The following is a 27,713-nucleotide window of genomic DNA, read 5'->3' as shown; positions in this document are numbered from 1 at the left end:
GATCCAGCCAGCACAGCAACAGAGGAAACACCACCAGTGCTAGATAGTAGTCAGCAGAGCTGACACAAGTTCCTGTGTTAAGAAGATCCACATCTGACAGACTGAATCGCTAAAAGAAATAGAACTGCACACTTAAAAATAATTTTTCCTGCTGATGTTTGTGTTGAACTTTAAATTGAAATGAATACTGTACTAGTGTGTCATGTTGTTAGATTAAAAATCACAAGGAAAGGGGATGTAATGGTGGAGTGCCAGTGATAATCTTGACCACTAGAGGGAGGCAGAGATGAATTGTTGCAGTTAGGGATAGATTCAAAATGGATGCTTCCAGGAGGCCGTGAGTTCTAAAGCTAATGAATTATAGTTATTATAAAAGAATCCAAGTTTCTTTATTACAATAAATGAAACATCACAACATAGCCTAATAGGGTAGTGAAAGTAGGTACCCTCAAAACATCTGTGTTTAGATGAGCACTTGAAAAGCTATAATGCTGAGCAATGATGGAATGAGTCCCCTAAAAAGGCATTGGTTGAATAAGTACAATAGTTGGCTTGAACACATCTAGCTGAAGGGTCTGCTTCCATACTATATGACTCTATATCTCTAAACTAAGGGGATTTAACGAGCTTGGAGGGAGAATGGATTCCTGCAAAATAAGCAAGGAAATGTAGTTGCTTTGAGAACTAGCCTCACTGGATCAATTTATATTTGTAAGGAAATGTAGGACAAAATATATATTTGATTATATTTTGGGGTGTGGGGGGTGGGGGGAGTCACTGTGACAATAAATAGCTCATTCGTGGTAGAGAAGCTCAGTCCATGAAGGTGACGTTTCCCTTCCAGACTGTCCATCCAGAATATGTTTTGTCCTGCCTTTTGTAACTCATTTAAAGATTCTAAGTTCACACGCCCTGGAAACAGAGTAGCAGGCAGGTCTGTTACTATTGGGGTTGAACATAAGGATCTTCTTCAGTTCTGGACTTTATATTGTGGTTTCTGTTTATATAGAAATAGCCATTGCATAATAGCTATCAACAGTGTCTCTCCGAGCAAGATCTTGATCAAGTGACAATTGGGGAAAAGAGACAATAGGCTCTGTTGCAAGACATTAATGCTCACATAATGGTCAAGACAATAGAACACAATACACTACTCACCCAGTTCATTTATTCTGAATGCTACCAGATATAATGCAAACAATTGATTTTGGTTTCTGAGAAATTTTCTGTGGTTCTGTGACACAAATATATTTTAAAAATAGGTACTGTATATCTTGCATTTAGACAATATAGAACATAGAATATTACAGCACAGTACAGGCCCTTTGGCCCACGATGATGTGCCGACCTATAAATACCTACCCCCAAAATTATAAACCAGGGGTGGCAAACCTGCTTAATGTAAGAGCCACAAACGATAAAGCTCAGATGCTTGAGAGCCGCAGGCCAAGAACAAAATTCACACATATGTTTTTATAGTTACATACACATTTTGTAACAAAAAAATTATATAAATTTTAAGAAATGTTTATTAAATGCAATAATATTTATTCATGCCTGCAGTTTTTAAACTGTTAATTTGTATTAGTTTCAATAATCACAAAAAATGAGAGATTTTAAATCAGATTTCCACCTTACAAAATGAATCATTATAATCATATTTTTTCCGACTAAAATACAATGCAACAAATATCAGGCTGTTAAAGACGCGAGTCGGTCGGGCGAGGGGGAGAGACTGGCAGCGCGAGTCAGGCGGGCGAGGGGGGGGAGACCGGCAGCGCGAGTCAGGCGGGCGAGGGAGGGGGGAGAGACCGGCAGCGAGCCACATATTAAAGGTCAAAGAGCCGCATGTGGCTTGCAAGCTGCAGTTTGGCCACCCCTGTTATAAACCCACCCTACTTTAAAACCCTCTATTTTTGTTTTTCCCACGTGCCTGTCTAAATGTTTCTTATATGCCCCTACAGTTTCAGCCTCCACCACCACCCCGGCACAGCATTCTAGCATCCATTTTTTTAAAAAAAAACGTCCCTGATGTCTCCCCTAAACTTTCCTCCCTTCATTGTGCACAAATATCCTCTGGTATTTTCTATTCCCGCCCTGGGAAAAAGGTGGGGGCTGACTACCATATCTATGTCTCTCATAATCGTGAAGACCTCTATTAAGTCACCTCTCATCCTTCTTCGCTCCAAAGAGAAAAGTCCTAACATTGCTAATTTTTGTTTGACCTACTGAGTTTTTCCAGCATTGCGTTTTTACTTCAATAACAATGCATTCAGACTTTTGTATTTTACTCCACTTGCTTCACGAGATACATTTTCCAATCCAGGCATCATCCTGGTAAATCTCCTCTGAACCCCCTCCATAACTTCCATATCCTTCCTGTAATGAGGTGACCAGAAATGAACACAAGATTCAAAGTGTGGTCTCACCAGAGATTTATAGATAGGAAGGCAACAGTACTTCTTGACTTTTGAATTTAATTCCCCAACTAATGAAACCCAGCATTCCATAGGCCTTCTTAAGTATTCTATCAACCAGCACAGCAATCTTGAGAGATGTACAGATTGGGACCCCAAGGTCCCACTGTTCCACATTGTTAAATATCCTTCCATTAACCATGTTCTCTGCCTTCAAGTTTGTCCTTCCAAAATGTGATCGTACAGATTCTATCACCAATGTGTATATGTACAGATGGTAGTGTAGGATGACTGTGATTGGCTGAGAGTGTAGCCACACCTACTGGCAGGTCTTAAAGGATCGCTCCTAGCCAGACCAGGTCATTCTGGACTGGTCGACCTACTTGTGATACGCTCCAGTCTTTTAGTTAATAAAAGCCTTGGTTTGGATCGACAAGTCTTTGGTTCTTTCGATGTGCACTACATAAAATGCATCACCTCACATTTATCTGGATTGGATTATCCATCTGCCACATTTCTGCCCAACTCTGCATCCTGTCCTATATCCCTGCTGTAATCTATGACAACCTTCAACATTATTCATAACACATCAGCAAATTTACTGACCCATCACTGTACTTCTTCATCCAGGTCAGTTATAAAAATTATAAAGAGCAGAGGTCCCAGAACTCCACTTGTCACTGACTATTATCACAGAATACTTCCCGTCCACTACTAGTTTCTATTTTTGTCAGGCATGTCAATTCCATGGATCCCATGCCTCATGACTTTCTGAACAAGTCTCTCATGGGGTATGTTTCAAGTCTATTCCAATTGTATTTCTATAGTTAATTAAGGAGTACTTTATAAGAGACTGGTCAGAAGAACACACAGCATGGGAAACTTCACAATCAATTAATGCACCACAATGTGGGAAACTTCACAATTAGCACAAAGCAAGCTCCTAAAAAGGCAATGCAGTGATGACCACCTGCTTTAGAAATGCTGAAAGATAAATACTGACCAAAACAGTCAGGATAATTCTCCTGTTCTACATTGTAATATTGCTAAGAGTCACGATTCACCATTGAGGTCATTTTAACTCAGATCGACTTCACCAGAAAGTTTCAGGAACACAGATGCCTTTGTTGCAACAAACAGATCATCAATTCTGCTTCTAGAGTGAAACACAAAAGTCTGCAGATGCTGTGATTAGGGTAAAATGCACAGAAATGCTGGATGAACTCAGCTGGTCTCACAGCATCCAGAGCAGGTAAAGATATATCACCGACATTTTGGGCCTGAGCTTCAAGGTCTATGCAAAAAAGCAGGAAAGCATCTGATTAAAGAGTGAAGAATGGGACGGGGAGGAGACCAGACCAACAATCAAAAGGTGATACTTGCATATGATAAGAAGAAAGGTGAGAATTGATTTTTGGCTCTGTGAAAGAAGATGGATGGAAAAGCGGGGGAGAGAGAGAAGGCCCTTTCAGGCAAGGAAAATGCCCGACTGTAAAGGTGATGGATCTCTGCCCTTACACCTTGAGACTTACCTTTCTGAATGCCCCGTGGCGGCTCTGATGCGCTGAATCCAACCCGTCTCAGAAGGATAATCGGCAGAGCGCTGCGCTCTGCCCCCTGGCTTGAATGTACAGTCTCTGCAAGCAGCTGGTTAGGGGCCGGCTGATGACCCATCTCCCCACTCACCCCTCTCCCTACTTGACCCCGTCATGGTGGGGGCATCAGGCAGCAGGGGCTGGTGGGGATCGGTGGGGCAGCGGGGGCTGGCAGGAGCCATCAGGGGGCAACCAGTGCGGGCTATGACAGCCTCACCGAGCTGCTTCGGCCTTCAGGGCTGCTCTCTGTGGCTCAAAACACGGCAGAGCAATGGCCATCTTCCCTACTCATAATCCCCTATGCAGCTGGAACATTATGGGTAGGGAAGACATCCATTGGTCTACTGTGTACTTATGACGGGTGGCGCTACGGCACTAGTCACCCACCTCCATTGGATCTGGAGGAGGTGTCACACAACATGAATGTGACGCTGGAGCAGCCTTTCTGGGCTGCTCTATGAAAGGTAAGTTTTAAGTTTTCCCTCCGCGCTTGTAGACGGCCTCCAGGCAGAGGCCTGGCATGAAATGGCCCAGAGGGAGGGAGGGAGAGAGAGAAAGAGACAGACAGACAGAGCTGGTGGAAGGATACAGATTGAAGAGGAGGGAGGTGCTTCTGTCTTAAAGAAAATAAGGGTGGATAAATCCCTATGGCTTGATTAGATATTCCTTTGGACCTTGAGGGAGGCTAGTGTAGAAACTGCAGGGGCATTGGTAGAAATATTTAAAATGTCCTTAGCCATCTGTGTGGTGCCAGAGGATTGGAGGGTAGCTCATGTTATTCCATTGTTTTAAAAAAGCTCCATAATTGGAAATTATAGGCCGGTGAGCCTGACATCATTAGTAGGTAAATGAGATTGGATATACAAATATTTGGATGGTTAGGGACCGATTACAGATAACCATCATGGCTTTGTGCATGGTAGGTCGTGTTTAACCAATCTGATAGAGATTTTCAAGGATGTTCCCAGGAAAATTGATGAAGGAAAGGCTGTGAAAGACTTTAATAAGGCCTTTGACGAGGTCCCACATGGGAAGTTAGTCAGGAAAGTTCAAATGCTCGGTATTCACTATGAGATAGTAAACTGGATTTGATATTAGTCATACAGGAGAAGCAAGAGAGTGGTGGTGGATGATTGCTTCTCAAACTGGAGGTCTGTGACTAGTGGTGCACTTCCAGTACCAGTGCTGAGACCATTGTTGTTTAACATCTATATTCTGTATCAATGATCTGGATGATAATGTGGTAAATTGGATCAGCAAGTTTTCAGATGACACAAGATTGGAGGCAGGGAGGAAGATTTTCAAAGCTTGCAGAGGGATCTGGAACAGCATGAAAAATGGACTGAAAAATGGCAGATGGAATTTAATGCAGACAAAGGTGAGGTGCTGTATTTTGGAAGGACAAACCAAGAAAGGACATACACAGTAAATGGTAGGGCCCTGAGGACTATGGTAGAACTGAGGGTTCTGGGAATATAGATACAATGTTTCCTGAAAGTGGCATCACAAGAGGGTTGTAAAGAGAGCTTTTGGCACAATGCTGGAGAAACTCTGCTGGACAGTCTACTTTCATGTTGCAAAGATAAAGATAACCAATGATTTAGGCTTGAGTCCTTCATCAATGTATAACAACCATGGTATCTGCAGACTTTCATGTTTTACTATTGAGTATAAAAGTTGGTATGTTATGGTAATGTTGTATAAGACATCAGTGAGGCCAAATTTGGAGTATTGTGTGGAGTTTAGGTCACTTAATGACAGGAAAGATATCAATAAGGTTGAAAGAGTACAGAGAAGATTCACTAGGATGTTGCCTGGACTTGAGGGAAAGGTTAATGAGGTTAGGACTTTATTCCTGGAGGGTAGAAGAATGAGGGGAGAGTTGAAAAATGATGAGGGATAGAGCCAGAGTAAATGTTGGTAGGAGGTACAAACCAGAGGTTAAGGATGAAAGGGGAAAAAATTAGGGGGAGTGTGAGGGGAAACTTCTTCACACAGAGAGTGGTGGGAGTGTGGAACCAGCTGTCAGCTGAAATGGTAAATGTGGGCTCAATTTTACATCGAAGAAGCAACATACCAAAAAATCCAGAGATCCTTCTTCTAAGTAATATAAGAAGTCAAGAATTAGGCCTCAAACTGGATGAAGCACAAAAAAAGATAGCCTCAGCAGTAGCAAAAAGAAATGTATAATGTCAACCTGGAAATCAGAAGAGAGCCTGAGAGTACAGCAATGGTACATGGAAATGAATAAATGTATTCATTGGGGAAAAAAAAACATATAATTAAAAAAATAAAGTCACAGTATTCGAGCAAATCTGGGAACCGTACGTGGAACACAACAACCCCTAAAATGATAAGAAGACAAAATGACTTGACCCAGCGTGTAAAAGTAGATGACACAATTTTCTTGTTTATTTTCATTGTTTCATGGGTTTATTGTATTGTATATGTTGAACTTTTAGTGGGTAGGGAGGGAAGGAAGGGGGGGAAAAGGGGAGAAAATGACACGGTGTGTATTCAAGAAGGAGGTGTTTGTGTGTATTTTGGTCAATATGGTTCATAGTGTGAAAAATAAAAGAGTTTGGCTGAGAGGGGAACCACACACAAAAAAAATCAAAGTCTAGATGAAAATAGGTGGTCCTCATTTGTGATGTGTTGGGCAGATTACCTTTCTTGTGTGGGGGGGGGGGTATCTGTGAGATGACTGAGCTGATGCTAACAGTGACCGTCCCAGCAGGCAGCGGGCGCCCTCACAGCGCTTTCACCTGAGGTCATGAATCGAGTCCTGCGTAGTCAAGAGGAATAGTGCGACAACCCTTCCCAGAGCGCCGCTGGTGTAGTGGTATCATGCAAGATTCCCATTCTTGCGACCCGGGTTCGATTCCCGGGCGGCGCACTAACTTTTCGCTCCAATTCCTTTTCCGGCTTTAGAGCTCAGACCCTTCCGCAACGCGGCGCTGCCGTTTAATCGACGCAGCGAGCACGGCCCCCGCTGGATCGAACCCAATAGGAGGGACGTGGCAGGGCCCGTCGGGCAAAGGGCACGGGGAGCGATGCCTCCGGTCGTTCCAGCCGGCCGAGCCCACACAATGCTTTAAGCGCCCGAAGATGCGGGGTCGCTGGTCCCACGAGGTTGACGCAGCCCGCCACGAAAAGCAAATATCGAACACAAATCAAGGAACTTCCGAGAGGCAATGGTCGGGCAACCTTCCCAGACACCGCACCGACTGAGCGGTGGCAGGCAATGACACAAGGCGGCCAATGCGGATTATGGAAGGGTTACGGTTCTTCTATCCGCAATGGCCTTTTCAAACTGGACGCCCAGCGAAGGGGGAGTCGTGCGCTGTGGACGCTCCTGCTTTTGGGGAGGGGGGGGGGAGGGGAACAAGAGAAACCAAGGAAGATCTAGTGAAGGAGAAGCAGGGCTGAGTGCCAGAGAAAGTGGCTGTGGCAGTTTTGAATGAAGAGGATTAAACGTATAAGTAACCCCCCCCCCCCCCGCCAAAATTGCAGATAGCAAGGTCCAAAATAATAGCAGAAAATCAGTGATCCAAACTGTGTAAGTAGGGAGAGAGATAGCATAGAGACGTTTCAGGTCACCAAGCGTGCAGACCAAAACCGTCAAGATGTTTAGTTAATTGTTTAAATTGCTTTAATGAAACACAACAGTTACAGACAGGAGAGAGAGAAGATGAGAAATGAAACTGAATGGTACATGTGCAGGCCATGTGAAGCTCAGACTGACGGCTACGCCCGGAGTTTAGTTTTGAATGGAAATTTATCCTGCTAATTTCTCACCTCATGCTTCGTCTCCACCTCAGTGCCGGACCATTCGCTGCCCTCTTGGTCAAAGCATGTCAAAGATTCACCATGGCATTTCTCTCCGCATTGTCCCTGAATGACCTTGAGATGGGCATCCCCAGTTCCATTTAATAATTGGAGCATCATGTCTCCCCACTCACATTGTCTTGTAATTATGGCCAATTTACCTATCTAACTGCTTGCAGATTTCAACATTACTATTTGCTTCTGATAACCCATTTCACAGCTTCATTTCCTTTCTTCCTTCTCTACAAAAACAATATTTGATCTCCTGACTTCCTGAATTTGAAGTTTTTTTTCTGTTAAGTTCTGCTGAAGAGAAGTGATTGATTATGGGACTGATACCAATAAACATTTTGGTTTAATCTAGATATTGGAACTGAATTATTGATGATCTTAATCATAATTCAACCAGTGAAATGAGATATCTGAGACAGGAAATTAATATCTTTAGAAAAATCCTGGAATGAGACACCCTATTGGTGCTGGTGAGGCCAACAAAAGTAAACATTTTCAGTTTTAAGAAATCAAACAATGTCAACATTTGGTTTCTTGAAAATGTTTTGACCTGAGATTTTAAGCCCATCCTTTTATGAAAAATTAAAGTTCAACAATAACTTAGTTATTTTTGAAAGTGGTAAAAATATACATCTTAGCAGTAGTTTTTGTACATCAGTCACAAAATTGTATTCAACTCTCAGTAAAGAAGAAAATCTGCAGGCACTGAGGTCTAGCGCAATACACAAAAGTGCTGGAGAAACTCGCCAGGTCACGCAGCATCTGTTGGAAATAAAATGCAGTCGTCGAGAATGCAGAAAGACACAATACATGCAGAGAGCAACCCTCTCTCTGTGCTACTTTGCACCCAAGATTAATATATCTTTTTAAAAGAGATTTGTATTCAAAGGGAACAGTATTCTGGTCACTGGCGGGCCAAATTGTTCTTCAATTTTACCCAAAGAAATTTGTTTGCTTGTATCTGTGCCAGTGAGTAAAGCTATTTAATGTGAGGGTTGGACTGAAATTAAATTAAGAATTCATCATACTTTCTGTGCCAGGGAATGAATAGAATTTGGAGTGAAACGAATGTCTGGAGGGACTGCGATTGCTGGAGGAACTCAGCAGGTCTCCCATGAAGATATATTACCAACATTTCGGGCTTGAGCCCTTCTTCAAGGAATAAGCAATGAACAGGAAGATGCAAGAATTAAATCTGTAGACTGACTGGGGGAGGAGTCCAGACCAACTAAAGTTGTTAATTGGATAAGAGAGGTGAGAATCGATTTTGGGGCTCTGTAAAAGGAGACAGAAGGAAAAGGGAAGAGAAAGAGAGCTGGGGGGAAGAGAAAGAGAGCTGGGGGGAAGAGAAAGAGAGCTGGGGGGAAGAGAAAGAGAGCTGGGGGGAAGAGAAAGAGAGCTGGGGGGAAGAGAAAGAGAGCTGGGGGGAAGAGAAAGAGAGCTGGGGGGAAGAGAAAGAGAGCTGGGGGGAAGAGAAAGAGAGCTGGGGGGAAGAGAAAGAGAGCTGGGGGGAAGAGAAAGAGAGCTGGGGGGAAGAGAAAGAGAGCTGGGGGGAAGAGAAAGAGAGCTGGGGGGAAGAGAAAGAGAGCTGGGTGGAAGAGAAAGAGAGCTGGGGGGAAGAGAAAGAGAGCTGGGGGGAAGAGAAAGAGAGCTGGGGGGAAGAGAAAGAGAGCTGGGGGGGTGTGGGAAGAGAAAGAGAGCTGGGGGGGTGGGGGGAAGAGAAAGAGTTGGGGGGGTGGGGGAAGAGAAAGAGAGCTGGGGGTGGGGGGGGAGAGAAAGAGCTGGGGGGTGGGGGGGGAGAGAAAGAGAGCTGGGGGGTGGGGGGGGAGAGAAAGAGAGCTGGGGAGTGGGGGGGGAGAGAAAGAGAGCTGGGGGGTGGGGGGGGGAGAGAAAGAGAGCTGGGGGGTGGGGGGGAGAGAAAGAGAGCTGGGGGGTGGGGGGGGAGAGAAAGAGAGCTGGGGGGGGGGGTGGGGAGAAGAGAATCATTAGTGGGCTGCCCAGCCTCACTCATATGTACAGTAACTGGTAAGGGCGATACAATGGAGGAAGATGTATCAGTACACTGGCGGGAAGTGACGGAAATCCGAGAAGTCGAACGGAATTTAGAATTCACCGCCACATGGTTTAAGTGAACATGGGATGCGCGGGGTACATGGGGACGCCGGGGGTACAGGAAGTATTATGGCCAGGCGGGTGGAGGGGACATGGAGGGAGCACGGAGCGTGCTTGAGCGAACGGAGTGGCTCACCGAACTGGTGAGCGAACTGCTTTTGATACAGTGACGACAAGACTGGGGCGGCCACTGAGCGTCGGCACGCGGAGCGCTATCGCCCGGCAACGGGGAAAGGATACAACGGGGAAAAGATACATCGGGTGGGAGGAGAAGGCGAGGCGCCGCCGGGGATCGAGGAGCGGCCGTTTTAGGGAACCGTGTCCCAAATGTGGGCCGCTGCCCGTCCGGGGACGTTCAGGTCCCCTTGAGAATGGACGCGGCGGGGGAAGTCAGCGAATTTAACATCTCCTCCTCTCCCAGCTCCACCTGCCTGAGTGACAGCTGCTCCGCCGCGCCGTGCGGTTCGTGTTCCACCTGCGCTCTGGACGTGAGACTGGTCGCCACCAAGCAGTGGTTCCTCCGGGCCGGCGACATCTCGAAGCAGCATTTCTTAAAAGGGCTGATCCGGAGGATTGGCAGCAGGGACCTCCTGCAGGAACTGGACAGGCTCCTGCAGCCCACGTTCGGCAAAGATTTCACCCACTCTCGCTCGTGTGCGAACCCGAGCCTTCCCGGGGACCTGGGAACTCAGGGTTCTGATCGCGGCTTAAACAAGTCCGCTCTCCGCTCATCCATGCTGGACACTTGGAAATGGTTTGCTAATAGCAGATACTGGACAAAAGCAAACTACGTGCTGGGAGTACTCCAACTGTGCGACGTCAAGCTACTTTACCTCCTTGCTAATCTGGTCCGCGCCCTGGTCCTCAGTGAGAGAACTTCTGGCTGCCCAGTCGCCAAAGGTGAGGAACACCTCACCATTCCATTGAAATGTGCAGAATAGCCCTCACTTCCAAACTCAACGAAACAGAAGCTCGCCCTCCCTTTCCATTAATAAAGCAAACTAAAAACTTTGAACTTAAGGGGATGCTAAATACACTCCGGCAGACAATACAGTTTAGCGGGTTTATTCATGTTTCCAATTGTTATGTTCAAAGTATGTTTAAACCCCGCCGTGAACGTCCCCCCCCCCCCCCGTTGTTTCTGTACTTTTTGCAGTGCTACATTTCTATTTTCTTCTTCCAATCAGCAAAAGGCTCTGGACCTAAAACATTATTTCATGGACAGAAAAGTAGCCTGAACGGATTTTAAGTATTTGAGAGTGTCTCATAAACGAAGTTGAGACTGGCCCGAAGAGGGGGGACGGAGTCTTCTTTGGCTTGGCTTCGCGGACGAAGATTTATGGAGGGGTAATGTCCATGTCTGCTGCAGGCTCGTTGGTGGCTGACAAGTCCGATGCTGACAGTTGCAGCGGTTGCAAGGGGAAAATTGGTGGGTTGGGGTTGGGTGTTGGGTTTTTCCTCCTTTGTCTTTTGTCAGTGAGGTGGGCTCTGCGGTCTTCTTCCAAGGAGGTTGCTGCCTGCCGAACTGTGAGGCGCCAAGATGCACGGTGGGAGGCGAGATCAGCCCACTGGCGGTGGTCAATGTTTGCCAGGCTGAAGGATTGTGGACTTCTTGTTCCGTGTGGGTTAGAACTGGAACATAAAAGACTTTGCACCATTGCCCTTTGTATATTTTTTAGAAAAGACGACCCTGCATTATATTTGTTTTTATTGCGAATAAAGTTGTTTTTTTTTAAATTACAAATAAAACGCACTGGAACATCATAGGCAGGCGGAATGTGCGAAATGCTCAGCGCAGGGTGATACAGATCTGTATTGTAGGGATGGAACAGGAGTTCATATGGATCAGGGCCAGATTAAGGCCAACTGATGCCCTAAGCACAGCCCAACAGTGGTTCCCCCTCAACTGACAAGACATTAAAACTCAATAAGCGCTGAATGTGAAACAATAGATTAAAAATTCAGTTTTCTTCCAGGCCAGAGCCTACAACTCTATTAAATATAACCTGTATCTAGTTATTTTCATTTATTGTGTGTGTGTGGGGGGGGGGGGGGAGGGGGGGGTTGGAGGGGAGGCTCTTTTTGGGGGTTCTAGTTCAGCTGCACCATTGTAAATTGGGCACTGGGGAAAACTCTGTGGTGCCCCCTTTCCTTGGTGCCCCAAGCAGGTGTGTATTTTGCTTAACAGTTAATCCAGGCCTGATATGGATAGATCTTTGAAGTACATCGAAAGAGTGGTCAACAAAGCATATGGAATCCTAGATATTTTCAGTTAAAAAAGGGGGATTTGTTTAGATTTCCAGCTGCCTCCATAGTTAGCTTCTATCAATAAATCATTTTCATCAGATAATTACCAATTAGCAAAGCACTCTTAGCCCTTCTGACAAGCGGCTATAAAACATCAATTTTGACTGCACCATTTGGCAGTCAATACCAATAAAGAAATGTTTTTAATGATCTTAACATGTAATGTTATTCAAGAATGTTTTGTTAATGTCCTAGCTTTCAAAATATTTTCCTTTGGAATTTTCTCTGTAAATAAAAGCATATTTATTAGGATCTAATTTCCATAAAAGTCTCCATTAACTCAATAAATGCTGTGCTTTTATCCTGAGAAAGCAATGCATTCTGCATGATGTAAAGGAGGCTGAAGAAGATTTGATAAACTTGTGTGAGTTTTGACATGTTCAGATATAATCAATGAAGAAAAACCATTGATAATAAAGAACACATATTTAAGATTTTTGACAATAAATATGGCAGAACATGAGGAAGAATATATGGACATATCAAGTGGTCATGAACCAGAACTCATTGCCTAACAGGACATCAAAAGTAGAAACAATGATTTTAAAAGACAATTGAGACAGTTTAATGAAATTATCTCATAACCAGCAAGGATGGAGCAGAGGAATGTGATTGACAGGATTTTTATCAAATGAGATGACATAGATGCGATGGACCCAACACACCAATGGCATCGTGAAGAAAGCACATCCGCACCTCTACTTCCTCAGCAGTTTGCGGAGGTTTGGTATGGCACCAGAAACCCTGGCAAATTTCTAAAGATGTGTGGTGGAAAGTGTGCTGACTGTCTGCATCACGGTCTGGTATGGACACAGCCCAAGACATCACAGGCCAAACCCTCCTCACTATTGAGCACATCTACAGGGAGCTCTGCTGTTGGAGAGCAGTAACAATTATCAAGGATCCACACCACCCAGTAAACGCTCTGTTCTCATGGTTGCCATCAGGAAAGTGGTATAGATACCATAAGACTTGCACCACCAGGTTCAGGAACAGCTTCTACCCCTCCACCATCAGACTCCTCAACAACAAATTCAATCAGGGACTCATTTTAGGACTCTTACTTGTGGACATTTGATTTTTAAAATTCTTTCTGTATTGCACAGTCAATTTGTTTACATTTGTTATCTGTTGAGTTTTTAAAAATTTGTTTACGCTGTGTACAATTTTATTTGCATTCCAATAAGTGGTAATTCTGCTTCACCCGCAGAAAAAAGAACCTCAGAGTTGTATATGATGTCACTGACAATAAATCTGAAAATCCAGACTGCTCGAGGATTGAGTTGGTCCGGATTTTTGGAATTTCCGGATTCTCGGGCAGAGCTTTTAAAATTCAAATTTAAGGAGATTAAACAGTAAAATGTCAATAGTTCATTAGCAAAACATTTTTTCATATAAAAGACATAGTTAAAAAAAAAATCAAATAAATGTTTTTTTCTTACATTTCCGTGGCTTTTGCATAGTCGCTTGTTGCAGTACGCACATATGCATGTGCACAAAAGCAGAGAGTAAGTCTGGATTTTCGGATGGTCCGGATTTCTGGCCTCCGTCTTTTTGGACTTTGGACTCTGGAAATCACTCACTGGTAGATGTGATGTCATTGTGTCAATGAGCTTCTGTCTGAAACTGACTGGGATTTCAATTGCACAAGATAATTAAATTGCTGTTGGCCTGAAATTTTGTTTATTTCACTCAAGCTAGATTTCAGAGAGAGACAGGGATACATCGCAAAAAAAAAAAACCTCCTGGAATTTTAAAATCTATTATCATCAGATTCATTTCCCAAAACACATGCTTGGCATGTCACTGAGAGTTTAATCATGTTACTGTGGAATATTTAGTCTTTTATGTCTTTAGTCAGCTTTCAGTTTTAACTATTTGACTTCTAAGTATTAAAGCTTGATGAAAAATAGTGAAACATTTTACTATTGCTTCTGTTTCTATTTGTAACAGATTTTGTTTAAGTATTTTTGAACAGGAGCTTCATGGCATTAGTTTGGTATCCCCAATCAAAGTGCTTTAAAAAATTGATAATGTGAAAAGAGAGCCATTGAAATAAAAGTTTAATACCTAAAGTTGAATCAAGGTATGGTAACTGTTTTATCATATTGAAATGATAGACAAAATGTTCATTGGAGTAGTTTTTTTTTGGTCAATATTAGAGTTTGGAAAGCAATTCTATTTATTAATAGTATGGGAACATGGTTACAAGTGGATTGAAACACCCTTCCCTGAGTTAAACGGTGACTGACTGTCATTGTCTCTTTTTAAAATAGTTAAAAACTAGTATGTTTGTCAAATTTACAATCACCAGAGATGATTCACATTTGTCTTTATAAAAATCTACGTGGATCAATTTTGCTTGTCACTTAATCTGTTGGCATCTCTTTTCAATTTTAGTTTTGGCTGTTTTTGATCTTTAATTTTATTTAGTTATTCATGGAATGCGATCAGAATTGATTGCCATTTCTAATGGAAAATGGAAAGCAAGTTCAAATGTGACGTTACTGTAGCTTAAAGCTGGACTCCTAATAATAGCAGATTTCCTTCAAATATACTACTTTTACGGTTGGATTGCTATGGTATCTGATAGTTTTGAGATCATTGTTGCTAATAACTAGCTTTTTATTCCATATTCATGGAAAATATCAGAGACAGTGTGACCATTTGGCCCCTTTGTGTCTGTTGCAGACGAAAAAGTGTTTTCTAGCATGTTAGTATTGCTTACACTGGGTTTTAGATGAGATTTGAATTTAAGGTAGTCTTGAACATGAACCCAATGTTCTTAGCAATAGGACATGCAATCTGTTGCAGCACAGATTTTTAAATAAGGCAGATCTTGTGAGGCATTGCTCATCAAGTCTGCCTTTTTACATGAAGATTTCCACATGCTTTCTTTCGATGTATACATTCTGCACAATAAAAGCACAGCATTTCTTTAGTTAATGGAGGCTTTTATGGAAATTAGATCCTAATGAATATGCTAATATTTATGGAGAAAATTCCAAAGGAAAACATTTTGAAAACTTGGACATTAACAAAACATTCTTGAATAACATTACAATATTTTGGGATCATTAGAAAGCCTCATTCAGTCTCTGAACATCTCACTAACATAATCTTTATTGGTAGATAGATAAAATTTGCCAAATGTTGCAGTTAAAATTGATGTTTTATAGCTGCATGTCAGAAAGAGCTCATTGGTAATTATCTGATGAAACTAACGGAGGAAAATGATTTATTGATAGAAGCTAACTGTGGAAGCAGCTGGAAATCTGAACGAAAGAGTAAAAAAAATACTTGGCAGCATCAAGGACAATCTGATTTTGTCATTTGGATACTTCACTACTAATTCTGCCTGCTCCTGCAGTTGAATTGATTATAAAGCTTGTCTTCATCTGTCTTTCCTGAGTGTATTATTTATTGGTTTAAATTACGTGCCATCAAAGTCCCACAGCAAATCAAAAAAATATGACATTAAAGAGGATGATGAAAGTCCCCGTTCATAACTTTGATTTGAAGTTTAAATTTTAAATTGCCATTTGATAACCTACCTTCTTAATATCAGAGTCTGGAGCCATTTGCAATGACGAGACTTTGTAGCATTGCCAACCTTTAAGACCAGTTCTGTGGAATATTGCGGGCTTTCGTTAGAACAGAAGCTGTGGGCCGGATCTCTGGCTGCTGTGTGGGGATCACTTCATTCCTAACTTCTGTCCTGTGCATTACAACAAAGAAATCAAAAATGAACAGGAGGGACAGATAAGGTGCCTCTGGCTTCTCGCTTTGCTGCTGCTACCAGCATCAGAGGATAAACATCCTTAAGCATTTATCATACACTTTATGTATTGTAGCCACCCCCTGTATAAGGTCAGCCACCTTGATTGCCTATTAGAACCTTGAAGTAAAATTAAGCTATATTTTAATACTGATGCCTTTAAACTTAAGCGTTTTAGGAGCTTTACGAAATAAGATCTGTTAAATAATTGAAATAACATACATTCATGCAGACAAATATTGATCCAAATTCTATTTTTTTGTGAAAAATACTTGGTAGAAGGGATACTAAAATCCTGTGGGTGAACGTACCAACTTTGATGTATATGCAATAAGCATTTCACAGAAAGTAGTAGCAATTGATGCATGAGAAGTAAAATAATTTCCATTAAATTATGTTTTCCAATATTCTGAAACACAATATAATAGTGACACTTCAATGCTTAATTGAGGGAATGCTTCTTTATGAGAATTACTATCTTTAGGTCAAGAAATGTTCCATGGCATCTACAAAATTAGCACAGCTTCAAAAAGAATAGTATAGGCATATTTGAAAATCTATTATTTTACCTGAATTAATTAATGACACCGAATGACATTTATTGTTTCAGTTGGGGACAATGATGAAGACGTAATCTCACGGAATAAATCAAAATACAGCCTGAAAACAGATGGACGCCCTGAACTTCAGGAGCTGGATGATAGCTGGCCTCCATTTACAGTTATCTCTCCCGATATAATGCTTAGTAGCTTTGTCAAACAACCCACAGAAGATATTGGTAAGAACATTTAAATGGTAGGAGTAAATCACACTAATCTGCCACACTGTGTTGAAAACACATTTAAATGGTGATATATTAAAATGAATCCCAAATTTTACAATGTTCTTGCTGTTGTGTGAAATGTAAATAACAGAATCCTCATCTTTTCTTTATTTAATGGAGAATAATTTTGATTTTAATAACATATGAAGTTATTTTGTCAGAAAGCAGTGGGAACAAGTAATCGATCTTGGGAAACAAGCATTTGGAAGTTAGGATTGTGAACCTAATTCTGTAGTAGAACTGTAAAACAAACAATGCAGTACAGAAACAGGGCTTTCAGCCCATCTAGTCTGTGGTGAACTATTATTCTGTCTAGTCCCATTGACCCGCACAGCACCCATCCATGTACCTTTCAGCTGCTTCAGCTGGCAGCTCATTCCACACTCTCACCACCCTCTGCATGGTTTCTCCTAAATATCCCACCTTTCATCCATAACCCTTGACCACTAGCTCTTGTTTCACCTAACCTGAGTGTAAAAAGCCTGCTTGGATTAACTATCGATACCTCTCAAAATTTTACATACCTCTACCAAATCTCCCTTATTCTTCTACCATCAAGGGAATTAACTCCTCACCTGTTTAATCCTTCTCTGAAACTCAGTTTCTCAAGAATAGGCAAACATCATTGTAAATATCTTATTGATATCTTTCCTGTAGTTAGGTGACCAAAATTGCACACAATACTCCAAATTTGGTTCACCATAACATTCCAACTCCTATACTCAATAATTTGATTTATTAAGGCCAAAATGCCAAAAGTTCTCTTTACAACCCTATCTTCAGGGAATTATGCACCTGTATTCTCAGATCCCTCTGTTCTACCGCACTCCTCAGTGCCCTACCATTTACCATCTATGTCCTACCTTGGTTAGAGTTCCAAAAGAGCAACATCTCACATTTGTCCACATTAAATTCACCTGCCATTTTGCAGCCTATTTTTCCAACTTGTCCAAGCTTTCCAAACCTTCCTCGCTGTCCACTAAACCTCCAATCTTTGTGTCGTTGGCAAACTCACTGATCCAATTTACCATATTATCATCCAGAAGTTACTAGCTGTTGTTTCAGTGCTTTGAATTCCAATTGGTTGCAATTTCACATACATTTATTTTTTTACCACAACTCACATCACACCCTACAAATTAATCAGTGATTAATATGAATCAGGTGGGCACTAATCTAAGTTCAAAATTCAGATTTATCGTCGGAGTACATACATGTTATTGCAAAGAACTCAAAGATTCCTTTTCCTTCAGGCATGGCAGAATTTCTACTTACCGGTCGTGCAAAAAAAACTGTACTCAAGAAAAGATAGGTATATAAAAAACAGAAATGTAAACAAAGAAATAAATGTAAACAATACCAGCAATTCAGAAAATAAATATTCAATAATAAATATGTACAAAATAAGAGTCCTTAAATGACTGAGTTTGTTGTTGAGGAGTCTGATGGTGGAGGGGTAGCAGCTGTTCCTGAACCTGGTGATGCGGGGCTTGTGGCGCCAACACCTCTTTCCTGATGGCAGCAGCGAGAACTGAGCGTGTCCTGGATGGTGTGGATCCTTAATGATTGCTGCTGCATGTAAGATTTTCTTGATGGTGGGAGAGTTTTGCCTGTGATGTCCTGGGCTGTGTCAACTACCTTTTGTTGGGCTTTCTGCTCAGAAGTATCGGTGCCTCCATACCTGACCGTGATACAACCGGTCAGTATCTGAAGAAGTTCACCAAGGTTTTCTATATCATACCAAGCCTCTGCCAACTCCTGAGGAAGTAGAGGCACCAATGTGCTTTCTTCACGATGACGTTCACGGGTTGGGTTCAGGAATGATCCTCCGAATGTGATTCCCAAGGACTTAAATTTGCTCACCCTCTCCACCTCTGATCTCCCAATGATCAGTGGGTCCTACATGCCTGGTTTCCCCTTCTGTTTCCCTTCCTAGAGTCTCAATCATCTCTTTGGTTTTGTTGATATTGGGTGCCAGGCTGTTAGTACACCATTCAGTGAAGTTTTCAATCTCCCTCCTGTATACTCTCATCGTCCCTTTTACACAGCCCACTACTGTGGTATCTTTAACAAATTTGTAGGTGGTGTTATTGTTGTACAGAGCCACACAGTCATAGGTGTAAAGAAGTAGAGCAGAGGGACAAGAACACAGCCCTCTGGTCCTCCAGTACTGATGGAGATTGTGGAGAAGATCATCTTACCAATCCTTAATGGTTGTCGTATGTTGTGGTATGGAGGTGAGGAAATCCAGCTTCCCAATTACACAGTGGGATGTTGAGGCCCAGGTCTTGGAGTTTGTGGACAGTGTTGCGTTATGGATGGACATGAATCTCAATGTCATTGTAAGGCATCCTCTGTGACTTTAAGATTTGTTTGCTTGCTACGTTTCATTATAGACGCTGGTGCAGTTTGAGAAGCTGTGAGAGAGCACTAAGGCTTCAAGTTGAATTGGATCTGAAATATCCAGATAGTTTGTTGTTTGTATTTGATTATCGCCAGTTTAGCAGGAAAGGGGGTGAGATATGATTTGAGAGGAAAAGAAAGCCCCTTGGCAGGATGCCCTGTTTATAATCTATCTTCTGGCAACAAACTCGACAGGGAAACAAAGCTTGAACAAACCTTTGCTCCATGAACACATGGTGCAAGCACATTTGCCAAAGGGAGTGGAAAGCACTGTAGTGTCGAATTTCTATGTGTCTGACTTGTTCCAGTCTGGCACTTGGTTACAGTGTGTGCTATTTTTCAACCATAGCTTGAAGCCAGAAGTTGGCTACTTGGAAAAAAATAAGTTCTGTCAACACCAGGCTCCTCGTACCCATCTGAGGTGTATAGGAGCGTGGGATGAACTGTAGACACTGCACAAATCTATGTGGAAGGTTGGAGCTGATCTCCCATATCTTCCTTGATATTTTGACAAAATTTCAGACAGGCCTGTCGATGAATCAAGTATTTAAATACCGTTGACCATCTCTAGGTTACCCCACATAAGTCTTCTGGACAGAATCACAGGCAACTTTGGCTTCTGAAGAGCCAGTAGGGCAGGGGTGGCCAAACATTTTTGATTATGGGCCACATACAGAAAAATATAAGAAGTAATGGGCCAAACAGTATTAAACTCAGCAGTTTTCAACCAATTTCACTGCAAGAACTATATTTTTAGACCAGAAAGGCCCTGTGCCATTGAAAAATTATTTCTATCAAAATAACTATATGACACAACTGAACCATTTAACTGTTGACATTACAGTAGTTTTTTGAGGTGCTCACTTATTACAGTGGGCATTTCTGTATCTGCTGCTCTTAAATTTAATTTAAATTAATACAATAAAACTCTTTAAAAATCTAATTCAAAAAGCAGTGCAAAATAAAAAGTTGGGTGCAAAATAAGAACAGGAGGAAAGGAAACAAAAGAAAGGGATAAGGCCGTCCCCAACATTCCTCCACAACTCTCAGTGAGTACAGTTCACGGTCCAAGTGTCCACCTGAATGATTGAGATGCAAGGTGTAAATCTGCAGATAGGCTATTAAAGTTAACAGATACCTTGCAAATTAAACCAACGTACTTCCCCTTGACTTCTGTGAAAAAATATTAATTTTCCCACCGGGTCTGAAATTTTCGGCACTCCCTTGGTATTTTATGTCTTTTCGGTTCCACCATGTTTAATCAACTGAGGTAAACTATTTTTTTTAACTGAGGTCAATGTTTTTATCAATGAGTAACATTTCAACAGTTGGTCTTGGAGCTGTTCAAAATGGCATTGACATCTAGCATTGTAACTAAGAAGTACATACAGTTAATTTATTGTGGGAGACTATGTTCTAATGTAAGAGACTATGCTCTATGTTCATATACCATTTTATTTTTAAAATTCACCCTGGGCCACTTAAAAATAGGTCACGGGCCACAGTTGGCCAGCGGGCCAGAGTTTGGCCACCTCTGCATAAGGGCTAACTTTTCCCCTGCCAGTTTGTTCATGCCATTGACTCATCATCTGGAAGCCCTATCTTTGGGATACTCTGAGCACCACGCAGATGCCCTTATCTGTGATGCTAGCTGCACATTACCGACGGAGAAAAAGGATGCCTTCATCCTAACTACCACCTGACCCCAATGAATCAGCAGAGTGGGGATGCGGGACATGTCAGAACCACACGTTAGCACAATCCATAACTTATGAATCATACGAGCTTCTGGGATAAGGGAAGGGAGACGGAGGAGTAGTTACGTCCTTACAATCAGCCTCAATATATGTTCATGGTGCTGACTTTGGCTTCAACCAAGTCCACTCGGGGTGCTCTCTGTGTTCATCCTTCCTTGTTTTCTACTGCTGTCCCCGGTTGTGTCCTCTCTCCTCCTGTAAGAGAGAGGAAAGTGCTGGAGTAGATTGCAGAACGGTGTTTGTTACATCTGACAAGCTTACAATGTGAGATGCATTTGTGAGGCAGGCAGTAGTGGTAGCTATCATTTGAATGCCCGAAAGGTTTTGGAGTGTGAATGGTATGCCATGCAGTAGGACGAAACCTGTGGCATAGATGGGTCACGACCAATGTTCCCTCTAATTTTTAGCAGTCAGCGGATGCAAAAATCTTATGCTGTGCAATTTTTTTTTCCCTGTGACAAAAGTCTGTGCGGATTGAATGCTTGTGCAATTGTAAATTTGAAATTGTTTCAAGATAATTTTGGTACAGTCTGTCCTAACCCTAACCCTCTCATGGCTAATAAAACTGTATTGGAAAGTTTTAATATAAATACAAACATGATTGCATTCTAGTTAGCTAAGAGATTATTATCAATAAGTATAACTATTAATTACTACATTATTTTATGTAACTCAACTTTTGTGTGCACATTCATTTCCTTTGTCCGCTGGTTGCAAATCGTGTGTGCATCCGCACATGCACACATCTTAGAGGGAACAGGGGTCTTGATATTATATCTGCTAACGTGAAATTATTCAACTTCTTGAAGCTCAGGATCCATGTCTTTAAGAATTAGCATCATGTACAACATAATTTGTTATCTCCTGCTTTGCACCAATATCTTCATTGGATAACTTCTTGGCTCCACACAGGAAGAGAACACCTCTCTTTCTTTCAAACCCACACTCCAAAATAACCACGGAAAACTGGCATGCTTTCTCCTGGCTGTGATCAGCCATGACTCGGAATGTCTGTGGACTGACTGTCCACTGGATGAGTCACAATCCTGCTCCCCTTTAAGAAATGCTTCAGTTTTGGTTTGTTCGCTTTTACTGACATTGGCCAATTAGAAAGTGGGGTCCAAAGATGTGTACTAAAGCCCATAACAGCAGAGTTCCTGCTGGCTGGTCATTGACGTCAGGTTAATGAAGTGGCAACATGAGTTTCATCCAGTCTTTTGCTGAGCTTAAGGAGCGTGGCTTATTCACACTCTTAAATCCACATACATGTTCTCCATCGTTGTCCAATTAAATCCACATACATGTTCTCCATTGATGTCCAATTTCACTTACCAGGAATCCAATCTGATCAAACCTCCTTTTAGGAGTATAGCCCTAATTTTGAGAAGAGAACATGAAGAACAAAGTGTTGCATCAATAAAATGTGTCCCAAAATATCAATAAAATCTGTTCCAAGATACCTTTGGGCAACTTTATAGTTGGTAATGGATATCGCAAGCTGTGTTTGCAGATAAATGAGGACTTTGAATGTTTGCAGCTAAGCTTGTAAAATTAAAAACACTGTATCAAAAATACTAATCTAAATAACTATGGGCTTTTTTTTTGGTGGTGAAATCAATCAGGTGGCAGTTTGAGTGCTTTTATGTTTTTGGCTAATGATCTTATTAATAATTTTTTACATCAGTTATTAAATGTGGTATTTTTAAGTTTTACGTTAATTGTGATCCTGGACTGTATCTAAATGAGTGGATTTACTGGGAATGTAACTAATCTTTAAGATTGCTCTGATACATAATTAATTATGTATTTTCTGTCGTTCTAAACTGGAGTGGAAGATGTTCACCATTGATTCTCAGTGATTGCTTTTACTGGTAATATGCACCAATTAGATAAAAACTTCCAATAAATCTGTTTTGATTTTAGAATACCCTGTATTCTGTAATCATTTAGAGGATGAAATCCTACTCTCATTATGAACTGGTTTTGCACCAAATATTCAAAGATTTTTTTTGATTGCGTCTTTAGATCACAGCCCCTTGGGAAAGCGCGTGTCGAGGACAAAGAAGAAACATTCACGTAAGGTAGTACAGGATGCTCCTGCTAACATTGAATCCCCAGCTCCAATTATTGTAACTTCTTCTTCACAAGCAACATCAGGAGTCAGCCATTATAAAGACTTCATTCGCTGTCTTCCTGTTCACCTGGCAAAGTATATACTTGGTGAGTTCAGATTTATTTTTCAGATCAAGACATAGTTAGATTTGGGGGGAAACTTGTAAGCAGGATGTAAAAACAATGAACAATTTGTCTCCTTTGGCTTGTTGTTCAATATGCAGTAAAACCCCTGATATCCGGCACCTACAAGGATTGGAAGATGCCAGATCAGCAAGTTTTCCAGTGAGACTCACTCTTACAATGCTTAATTAATACACCAGAATTAAGAATAAACAGTTTAAAAGCCAAATGACATTACAAAAAAATCAGTATTGGAGTCCTTAATTATGTCAAGTTCTGTGGTGGCACACCACTGGCCTACTGCAGGGGGCAACCTCTGTACCTGCAGAAGAGCACGGGGACAAGACAACACCTGGCTGGCTGTCAATCAGCCGACTTGAATGGACCTAGCCCCACCCAGTTGGGTGTCAATCACCCTCTGGGATATGAACCTCTGGCCCTTTGAAGACACTCAGAATTTACAGCAGCTCTCCTCACAGCTGGCTCTGTGGAAGTTTATGTCGAATAAAGCCTGTTGAACAGACTTTATGGTTGGTATGTTTGCTTCTGTCCGAATGTGCACAAGTTCACTTTAATCAGGTAATTCCCGTTACTTACAAAATTTAAATTCTAACCTCGACCGCTGGCGCTGTAATGACACTGCACTAACCGCTGAGCTAAGCGTGCCACCATCATAATTAATCTCGCTCCCCCCTTTCAAGTTTACAGATAAAGTCATACTAATATAAATAATAAAGATAAAGACTCTTACTAAGCAAGGATAAGGAGAAAACTTGGAGTCACCCCAACAGTGAATGGCATCAACCAGCTCTTCGTCCTGGGCAATGCTGAAATGGTGTATGAGAGTTCAATTTTAACATTTAAGAGGAGATTGGATGGGAGGGGTGTGGAGGGCTATGGCCTGGGTGCATGTCGATGGAACTAGATGGAAAAATAGATCAAAGGCATGGAATCAATAGATCAAAGGGTCATTTCAGTGCTGTAGTGTTCTGTAGTTCTAACTTAACATTTCCCTGCACTGTTTCCCAAACAAACCAATATGGTGAAATGTGGTTACAAATAATGGTTAAAATATGTTTTTAATTTATTAAGCAAATGTAACCTCAGATGTTAGCGGCAAAACAGTTGGAAATGCTTTTGTTTACAACAGTTTACAAAAACTGGTGATTTGAAATCTGCTATGACTCATCAGTGAAGTTATATAGACTCAGAGAACGGAATTTGAAATGAAAACAGAAGAATCATTATTGAGGCAAATGTGTGTCCATATATAGCTATTATATTCAGATAGAAAATTAATTTCCACTAGAATTCTAAAAATGAAATTTCTTACATTTGGAATTTTCTCAGTTATACCAGTCCTAGTTCTTGGTGTACCGCATTCTGGAGATTCAGATTCACCAATACCTTCTTTCTCCATAAATATCCTGAATACATTATTTATTTTTATTAGGTTTTCTAGATGAAGCAACTCTCCAAAATTGCATGTTCGTGTCACAACACTGGCATTATTTGGCAAAGGAGGTGATGAGGGATGTGTTGGCCCTCCACTGCATTTTTCATGAAGTCCTAAAGTTGCAGGTATTAATAACATTTTTAAAAATCTATATTCATTTGCATTTAATGTCAAAATTCCTCACATCTGTCCCTGTTGTTCCTGTCGGATTACAGTTTGTTAGGAAAGTTCCAGTTTATGTGTCGCACACAGTAAAATGGAAATTCAGCTCGTGATGAAGTCATCCAAGAAGGTTTAAAATAACCACAACTCACTTATTAGTTGTGAGGTGAATCAAGATTGTTGAGATATTTGCAGGCCAGATTGTGCAGTGCTCCAAACACGACCTAGAACATGTGTTGTGTTTGGAAAGGATCAGGTTCGGTGGGTTCAGAGAGATGAGTCTGGATGCAAGTGTTAGAATCAAAGGTAACTTTATTGAACACACAGGAGACAAACAGGGGAAGATGTCAAATGATACCTAATTACTACTCTACTACTAAACATCTATATAAACATTCAGATCGGACCAAGGTTAGACTCCAATACCAATGGCTGCCTGTCTTCTACATGCCCCTGCATGTGTACACATGTAACAGACAGAGGCTATCAAACACTCTCATCTTCCCTGTACCAATGGGGGTGCGGCTCTCTGCAAACATTGATCTATCGCAATACTACGGCTCAACTAAGTGTAGTGCACATATTATCTGCGACTCCTCCAGCAATGTCCACAGTAGTGACCTGGTGTGGAGCAATGTCCAGGGCTTGGACCGAGAGGCAGAGAGAGCAAAATACGTTATGCTTCGATGCTTTATACTGTTCGGAGCTGAGCATTTGGTCAATGATGATACTGAGTCATTTAAGTGAGCCAATGGAAAGGTGTGCACTAATGGGTGGCTGGAGCCCAACCTTGATTGGCAGGTGGTGTGACTTCCAGACAGGAAGGTCAAATGACCATCCACAATCTACATATTTCAGCATGTGACAGACTTTTTGAAAACTACAATATTATGAGCTTTATATCTTATTTGTTTGGTGATTACAAACAAGAATCAACTTCATCTGGTATTGCTTAATTCTGAACCTCAAAGAAACAATTGAAAGGATTCAAGTGAATTAAAGAAATATGCTTTTGTGCATTAAATATTAAAATATAATGATATAATATTCAGATCAGTCTGTATTAATTTTGTAAAAGTTGACTCATCAACAACAATTAGCTCAATTTAATCATTATAATGCCCAGTCTGTCTACAAGCTGTTAAAGCATGCAAAACTGAAGTACTGTCGCTGGACTATCACGAAAGTCACAGGTCCGTAAACTCAATTGCAACATCATGTGCATTGTGCGAATTAATTTTGAATTAAAAAAAAATCAAGTCAAACACTAATTGGAAAGGAAAACTGTAGATATTCAGTTTTCTGTGAATTCTGCAATGTTCCTTCTGGTGGATGCAGAGAACCTGCTGAAATTAGAAGCAGGAAGGTAGTTTTCACTGGCAGGTGAGAATAGAACTGGTGGGACACAGGCTCAAGATTCATGGAAATACATTTAAGACAGAGATGAGGAGGAACTGCTTTCAGATTTCCAATTTCAGATTTATTGTCAGAATACATACATGACATCACATACAACCCAGATTCTTCTGCGGGCAAGGCAGAATAACTACTTATTGGTAAATCTTCCCTTTTATTGGACAATATTGAAAACCAAAAGTAGTTGTGTGTCCAGAAATCAGAAAGACTGCAGTTGTTGGAAATAAAAAGTACTCAGCAGGTCAGTCACTGACTATGGAGAGGGAGACTTAATATTTCAATCAGTTCAATGACCTTTTGTCAGTTCATCAGATTAAAAACCATTATCAACCTGAACATTAACTCTGTTTCTCTGTTCACAGATGTAATCTGATCTGCTGAAAAATTTTCAACATTTTTCCTTGCCCAAAAATACCTATCTATTTCATTCTTGAATATACACTGACTGGTTATTTAAATCCCTTGAGGGCTGAGGATGTTGAAAGAGCTATAACTCCCTGAATCCTGCATCCATCCAAAATGGCACCTCTCTTCCACTGTCATTACCGTTATTCTACTTCCCCTTTTACCCCCATATCCCCTCATCCCAGTTTTGCACCCCCCAGCCTCTCAGCATCGATTCTGTTTAGCACTCTAAACATGTTTCACACTTCAACAATTAGTTATTATTTTTCCATAAATATGAGAATATTGGCCAAACCTAACATCATATTCCCTTTTAAAATGGACGGGCAATGCAATGTTTAGCTAACTTTTAAGCTAGTCTTTACTTGGCTATAGGTGCTTAATGCAGATATTAGATATTAAAAGGGGTGTCACACCCCACTGCATAGTCTTCAACTTGATGAATTGAAGCTATATATGTATATTTATATTATAAATATTATATATATATTATATATTTATATATTATGGAATATTTGATAATATCACGTAATATATATTTTGAGGGTTCTATTTTCAAAAGAAAATTCTGAAACTTTTATTTCCATTGCCATATTCCCTGCAAAGGTAGTTATTTTCTGAAAGTTATTTCAAATAAAGATACATAGAATCAGATTGGGTTATGATTTTTGAGCAAGTGTTAGAATAGTAGAGAATGTAGCAAATGACCTTGGCTCATCCTTGGTTCGGAAAAGTCCAAAAATCCAGGCTGTTCGGGGATTGGGTCAGTCTGGATTTTCGGATTCTCGGGTAGTACTTTTAAAACTCAGTTTAGAGGAGGAATAAAGAAAAGATGAACAGGTAAATTTTGATAGTTTATTTATCAGCAAATACACATGTTTCATTTATCTAAACAGTTTTAAAGAAAAAATAAAGTCAGCACTTGACAAAAAATGTAAACAATTTTTTTACCACAAAATAAAGAGCATGTAATGCTTGAAATTAAGTTTAAAAATGAACATACAGCA

At 41.1% G+C, this 27,713-nt stretch overlaps 1 protein-coding gene, 1 long non-coding RNA gene and 1 other non-coding gene across 6 annotated transcripts in view; 2 read left to right on the top strand and 1 right to left on the bottom strand.

Annotated features, from left to right (window-relative positions):
• Positions 1-6,837: 6,837 nt before the first annotated feature.
• trnag-ccc (transfer RNA glycine (anticodon CCC)) lies at positions 6,838-6,908 on the top strand. The gene has a single exon. It is a non-coding gene; the product is annotated as a tRNA-Gly (tRNA).
• A 1,996-nt stretch (positions 6,909-8,904) lies between these two features.
• fbxw10 (F-box and WD repeat domain containing 10) overlaps positions 8,905-27,713 on the top strand; it is a 49,022-nt gene continuing 30,213 nt past the window's right edge. For 3 of the 4 annotated variants that reach the window (XM_069929557.1, XM_069929556.1, XM_069929555.1), the window contains exons 1-4: positions 10,060-10,864; positions 16,660-16,827; positions 23,058-23,252; positions 24,721-24,848. In XM_069929557.1, coding sequence (XP_069785658.1) covers positions 10,336-10,864; positions 16,660-16,827; positions 23,058-23,252; positions 24,721-24,848 — 1,020 coding nt within the window. In that variant the 5' untranslated portion in view covers positions 10,060-10,335. Of the gene's footprint in view, positions 9,107-10,059; positions 10,865-16,659; positions 16,828-23,057; positions 23,253-24,720; positions 24,849-27,713 lie in introns of those variants that run through there. The other variant, XM_069929558.1, reaches the window with a different exon arrangement.
• The window catches only part of LOC138759346 (uncharacterized), a 49,020-nt gene continuing 34,967 nt past the window's right edge, over positions 13,661-27,713 (bottom strand). Inside the window, exons 5-7 of the long non-coding RNA XR_011354798.1 lie at positions 21,107-21,227; positions 15,826-15,989; positions 13,661-13,901 (exon numbers count right to left, since the gene is read on the bottom strand). This is a non-coding gene — a long non-coding RNA (uncharacterized lncRNA). The remainder of the gene's footprint in view (positions 13,902-15,825; positions 15,990-21,106; positions 21,228-27,713) is intronic.

The sequence above is a fragment of the Narcine bancroftii genome, chromosome 3 (genome assembly GCF_036971445.1).
Source record: "Narcine bancroftii isolate sNarBan1 chromosome 3, sNarBan1.hap1, whole genome shotgun sequence".
Taxonomy (NCBI): Eukaryota; Metazoa; Chordata; class Chondrichthyes; order Torpediniformes; family Narcinidae; genus Narcine; species Narcine bancroftii.
The sequence above is the reverse complement of the archived record's forward strand: the minus strand, read 5'-3'. Positions and strand labels throughout refer to the sequence as shown.